Consider the following 5,935-nt stretch of genomic DNA (forward strand, 5'->3'; position numbering starts at 1 on the left):
GGCAAGGGCTCAAACATGTACGGCTGGAAGCCTTCTACACCAAACCAAGCTTCTGCCGCCCTGGCGTCCTCTTCCACAACATCCCAATGAAATTTGCTTGCAAACCTTCCGCCTCAACAATCCCGCCCCCTTGATAATCGACCAATCCTTTCACTTTATTCACTCCAGTAAAGTCAGGCTCCACTTGGGAGAATTCGGAAATGAAGCGGTTGGAACAGCCGCTTCTCTACGACTTTAACACATTATATTTTAGTATGCTTACTATTTTTTCAGAGCGAAAAACGTCATTTAGGTCTTTTTAACAAAATAAAATCGAGGGCGACTCAGATGCATATCTGGATCCGTAAATATGCTGATGGCGCATGCGCCGGACGGATTGGGTAGTCGCACTGTAGAACCAGAAGCAGAATACTCCCACTAGAGTCCAGCTGCAGATGAGTCTAGATCTTAACCATGTAGAATCAATCCAGATGGTTGGGTTCTGGTTCTGGTTCTGGTTTGAAGCTGTGACTAACTGCGGGTCTGGGTGTGTCCAGGACCAACGGTCAGTGCTTCGCCATCATCGAGGAGGACGAGCACGGAGAGGCTCAGCTGACCTCCGGCTGCATGAAGTATGAAGGCTACCACTTCCAGTGTAAGGTAGGACCTTCAGCTGTCCTCAGACAGGAAGTGACACGCTGGGATCTAGAAACTCACCCCAGTTCGTTGTTAAATCTGAAACCTGCATCCTTCCTGCTGACCCCGCCTCTGGCCGGTCCTGCTCCCTGACTGGCTGTCTGCTGTGATTGACAGGACTCCCCCAACGCTCAGACCAGGAGGACGATCGAGTGCTGCAACAGCAACTTCTGCAACGAGAACCTGAGGCCCACGCTGCCGCCGCAGGTTCCCATGGGTACGTCCTCAGCTGAACGGGTTGTGGAGAACCTGGAGCTCAGATCTAACCGGGTTTCTGTTCCCACAGAGATCAGCTCTCATTGGCTGGCCTTCATCATCTCCATGACGGTCTGCTGCTGCACTCTGATCTGCCTCACCATCGTCTTCTACTACAGGTAGGACCTGATGTTCCACAGAAAGACGTTCATCTGCTCCTCTGATGCAGGCATTGATTTTAAATCCATAACCTTTGGTTATGATTGTAGACATGAGACGATAAACAGAAAATCTGCACAATACAAATAAATTCATCCTTTCACCACAACAGAAGAATTTATTCATGGAAATGTTTTATTTCTAAAGTTAAACAGATTAAAGTTAATCCCTTTAACTAAGCTGGTTAAGTGTAACCAGATTAAATGAGAATAAATGAAAGGATTAAATAAAACTAACCAACTATGGAGACCTGGACGATCTGGTTTAAACCAGTTACTAATTAAATGATTGACGGTTCATCATGGATTCTTCCAGAAGCAAATTATTTATAATGACATAAAATTAGCTTTAAACTTTAAAGTTAGAACAGTTGGAGCGGATTCAAACTAATTCACAGCTAAAAATAAATGAATAAAAAAAAATACTCCAAAGATGTCGGACATTTTTATCCTTATTTCAGTTAATTACTCACAGGAATATTAATGGAGTTGTAGCTAACAAACTTCAGAAAACATCTGGACATGTGGGGGAATCCAGTTCACTGCTGGCTAACAGCTTAACAAACAGTTCAGCTAACAGCTTAGCAAACAGTTCAGCTAACAGTTAAGCTAACAGCTTCTAAAAGCTTAGCTAACAGCTTAGCTTACAGTTTAGCTAATAGTTTAGCTAACAGTTAAGCTAACAGTTTCTAAAAGCTTAGCTAACAGCTTAGCTTACAGTTTAGCTAATAGTTTAGTTAACAGTTTAGCTAACAGTTAAGCTAACTGTTTCTAAAAGCTTAGCTAAAAGCTTAGCTTACAGTTTAGCTAACAGTTTGTTAAAACCTGGATGTTTAATCATCTCTGAAATCGATGCTAATGTTCATCTGAACAGCAGATCGAGCAGCTTGCTAGTTTTGTTATAAACCCGGACAATAGCGGGCTATTAGCGTTAGCGGCTAATTTTAAAGGACTGTTGGGTGACAACTTGGAGAGTAATGAGTAGAAATTAAAATATTAAATCCCCGTTGGTGTTCAGGTCCAACATCTAGACTCTGATCGATTTTTTTTTTTTTTTTAATCAACTGATTCAGAAAAGTTTTTACAAACAGTTGAAGTTGTTGATCTCTGAAATAAACAGATCTAGAAATAAGTAAATTATTCTTAAAATCAAAGATAAATAAGATGATCTGCCAGTAGAATGAGTATTAATGACCTGAAGATAAGTGGATTTTTAAGCTCTTGAAATAATGTTCTTTTGTTTTTTTTATATAAATGATCTTATTCCTTTTGTTATTCATCCTCCTGCTCAAAACAAGACGAAATAAATGTATTTTTAAGAACAACTGTCTTTGATAGATTTCAGTTTTTGCAGTGAAGTTCTGGATTAAAGCCCAATAATCCAGTAAAGAAAGTGAAATATGTTCTGATCCTGCTGTCACTAAATAAACCCAGACAGGAAGATGTCCGCCATCATCATAACTAAAATAAGCAGCGCTGTGACTGATGAACGTGATCTGGGTCGTAACGCCGTCTGACGCTTCCTCAGGTACAAGTGGCAGACGGAGCGGGATCGCTACCCCAAAGACCTGGAGCAGGAAGTCTTCATCCGCGGAGGAGAGTCCCTCAAAGACCTCATCCACCAATCACAGAGCTCCGGCAGCGGCTCAGGGCTCCCCCTGCTGGTAGGAAGCAGAACAACATGTGATCCTTCCCGTCCCGGCCGGGCAGTCTTCCTCCTACTGACATTATGAAATAATTTTTACCTTCAAACCTGAACTAAGTTAGACACCTGATTTAGGTTTTATAGTGTCGCAGTTTGTAGATTTTAAATTTAAACTCGACTTTAAATTTTGCTGAGATGATGCTCTCATCCCTCAGGTCCAGCGGACCATCGCCAAGCAGATCCAGATGGTGCGTCAGATCGGGAAAGGCCGCTACGGCGAGGTGTGGCTCGGCCGCTGGAGGGGAGAAAAGGTGGCCGTCAAGGTGTTCTTCACCCGCGAGGAGGCCAGCTGGTTCAGAGAGACGGAGATCTACCAGACGGTCCTGATGAGGCACGAGAACATCCTCGGTGGGTTCCTGAGTCCATTAGATCAGTCGGTCCATGGAGTGACCCTCAGCTGGACACACGTGGCTTTTATTTTCCCAAAAGAAAGAAAATAACTGCTTATAATTTATGGAAAATATCTAAATACTGAATATTTCTCTGGGAAACTTTTAGTCCAAGAGACTCAGATGAGCTGCAGTTTACTGGATTCTTGGAGATTTGGCGCCATCTGGTGGTCAACATTAGATTTAGCAACTACCAACATTTCTGTTGACATTTTTAATTTTTCATTTTGTGAGAACATTTACAGTGATAGTTACCATCAGTTAATGTACAATGTTACAACCGCCACTCACAATTATGTTTAGTGTGTATAAAATTATAGACCTAATATACAAAGTTAAATAAATTACATCTAAACACTTTGAACAAACTGGGAAAGATAGTCCTACGTGCTTTTTTACCAGCAGTTAACAGAATATCAAATAAATAATAATCTTTTCTGACCTGTAAATCCAAATTTCCTGAAAATAATGTTGAAAACTGCAGAGGTAGATTAGTGTTAAACCAACCGCTTAATACTTTATGAAGTTCTGGCTAAAAGGGTTTAACCGCTGAGCATTCGCAAAAGATATGGCCTCCTGGTTTCCTCATTGCCTCCAACATTCGGCTTCCACTCCAGTAAAATGTGTCTTTTGTTTTGGTGTAATAAAGAAACGGATCAAACGCGTCCATCCAAACTCTCACCATGAATGAGAGCTGGTTCATTTCCACTGGGATTAGCAAATACCAATCACCAACATTTCTGATGCTTTTTCTAACCTTTGATCACAACTTGGTCCAAATATTTAGAAAGCTTCAGGTTACTTCTCTAGTTCTCTAGTTTCTATATTAGATCCAGATGTTCAGGAGAACCGTGAGTGGGAGGAGATCCTTGAAGAGGAGATCTGGGATCAAACTGTCAAACATGGCTGAACTAAAGACGGCGAATATTAAACCCTGAGAATCAAGCAAAGCACAGAATATTTCTGTAGAATCATCTTATTTCTCCATTTTTCAATTAGCTTGCAGCTTAGTTTACAGTTTAGCTAACAGCTTAGCTTATAGCTTAGCTAACAGCTTAGCTAACAGCTTAGCTTATAGCTTAGCTTACAGCTTAGCTACCAGCTTAGCTTACAGTTTAGCTAACAGCTTAGCTTACAGCTTAGCTTACAGCTTAGCTAACAGCTTAGCTAACAGCTTCTAACAGCTTAGCTAACAGCTTAGCTAACAGTTTAGCTAGCAGCATACTTTTTTCTCTGCTAATGAATCCAGCTGTCATCTCAACAGCATTTTATTTTACATCACAGAGGTCTTAAACTCTTATTTATCAGCTTTGCCTAGTTCCCTGTCCAAGATGGCCGCTGTTTGACGTGTGAATGTCTCCCTCTGTCCTGCAGGCTTCATCGCTGCAGACATCAAAGGTTCTGGTTCCTTCACGCAGCTCTTCCTCATCACCGACTACCACGAGAACGGCTCTCTGTACGACTTCCTGAAGGTGAACACGCTGGACGCCGCGGCGCTGCTGCGCCTGGCCTACTCCGCCGCCTGCGGCCTCTGCCACCTGCACACGGAGATCTACGGCACGCAGGGCAAGCCCGCCATCGCCCACCGAGACCTGAAGAGCAAGAACATCCTGGTGAAGAAGAACGGCACCTGCTGCATCGCCGACCTGGGCCTCGCCGTCAAGTTCAACAGGTGGGCTTTCTGTCGTCAGGGTAACCTGCTGAGACTATTCACCACTCTGACGTAGCACGTAGTTGAACTGTGTCTGTGTTGCCGTAGCGACACCAGTGAGATGGATATCCCTCTGAGCAGCCGGGTGGGGACCAGGCGCTACATGGCTCCAGAGGTTCTGGACGAGAGCATCAACAAGAACCACTTCCAGGCGTACATCATGGCCGACATGTACAGCTACGGCCTGGTGGTCTGGGAGATGACCAGACGCTGCGTCACCGGAGGTACGGCACCGCGGCGGAGCGGCCGGGTCAGACCTATCTGTCACACTGATCCGGGTTTACGCTGGAAAAAATCACAGTCTAGATCTGTCATTTTTTATTGAATTAGGAGGAAAATAAGACATTTTGCCAATGGAAGAAGATAACTTATATTTAAAATAAAAAACTATTAAGTTGTCTTATTTTAAATGCATATTATCTCATTTTAAGAGTAAAATTCTCATTCTTGGCAAATCATCTGATTTTCCTGCTCAAATTAAAGGCAAATACAGTTATTTTAAAAAGTTTGACTTATTTCTAGATCTATTATTTCTAGTGTAGTTTTTCTAAATCACAGGAATATTCTCTCTGATTTTTACCTGTTGAGGTGTCCAGATGACCTTTAACCCCCGTCAGGCTGCTATCCTTCTGATCATCTGAGGTTATCTAATCCTGACCATAGCAGCTTCGTCTCTGAATGTTCTGGTTTCTGAGGAGCAGAATGAGAACAGACGGTTCCTCTGACTGACGCTGCTCTCTGTTTCCAGGCATAGTGGAGGACTACCAGCTGCCGTACTTCAACATGGTGACCTCTGAACCCTCCTATGAGGACATGCTGGAGGTGGTGTGTGTTAAAGGACTGCGGCCCACGGTGTCCAACCGCTGGAACAGCGACGAGGTGAGTCTGCAGACGCAGAAGGTTCTGATTGGTTGGATCCGGTGTTCTGTCAGCTCAGCAAACCCTTAAAATACGCATCAGTCCCATAGAATGGCTTCAGCTGTTATCTATTCTATTCAGTTTATTTCTATAGCTCCAATTCACATCATGTCATCTCAGGTCA

At 43.2% G+C, this 5,935-nt stretch overlaps 1 protein-coding gene across 2 annotated transcripts in view; it reads left to right on the forward strand.

The window, feature by feature from the left end:
• bmpr1a (bone morphogenetic protein receptor type IA) overlaps positions 1-5,935 on the forward strand; it is a 44,589-nt gene that overhangs the window by 36,328 nt on the left and 2,326 nt on the right. For both annotated transcript variants that reach the window (XM_015398505.1, XM_015398506.1), the window contains exons 5-12: positions 537-639; positions 793-892; positions 962-1,049; positions 2,617-2,752; positions 2,949-3,141; positions 4,557-4,854; positions 4,942-5,117; positions 5,642-5,772. In XM_015398505.1, coding sequence (XP_015253991.1) covers positions 537-639; positions 793-892; positions 962-1,049; positions 2,617-2,752; positions 2,949-3,141; positions 4,557-4,854; positions 4,942-5,117; positions 5,642-5,772 — 1,225 coding nt within the window. The remainder of the gene's footprint in view (positions 1-536; positions 640-792; positions 893-961; positions 1,050-2,616; positions 2,753-2,948; positions 3,142-4,556; positions 4,855-4,941; positions 5,118-5,641; positions 5,773-5,935) is intronic.

Source organism: Cyprinodon variegatus, unplaced genomic scaffold, assembly GCF_000732505.1.
Source record: "Cyprinodon variegatus isolate N-32 unplaced genomic scaffold, C_variegatus-1.0 Scaffold938, whole genome shotgun sequence".
Lineage (NCBI taxonomy): Eukaryota > Metazoa > Chordata > Actinopteri > Cyprinodontiformes > Cyprinodontidae > Cyprinodon > Cyprinodon variegatus.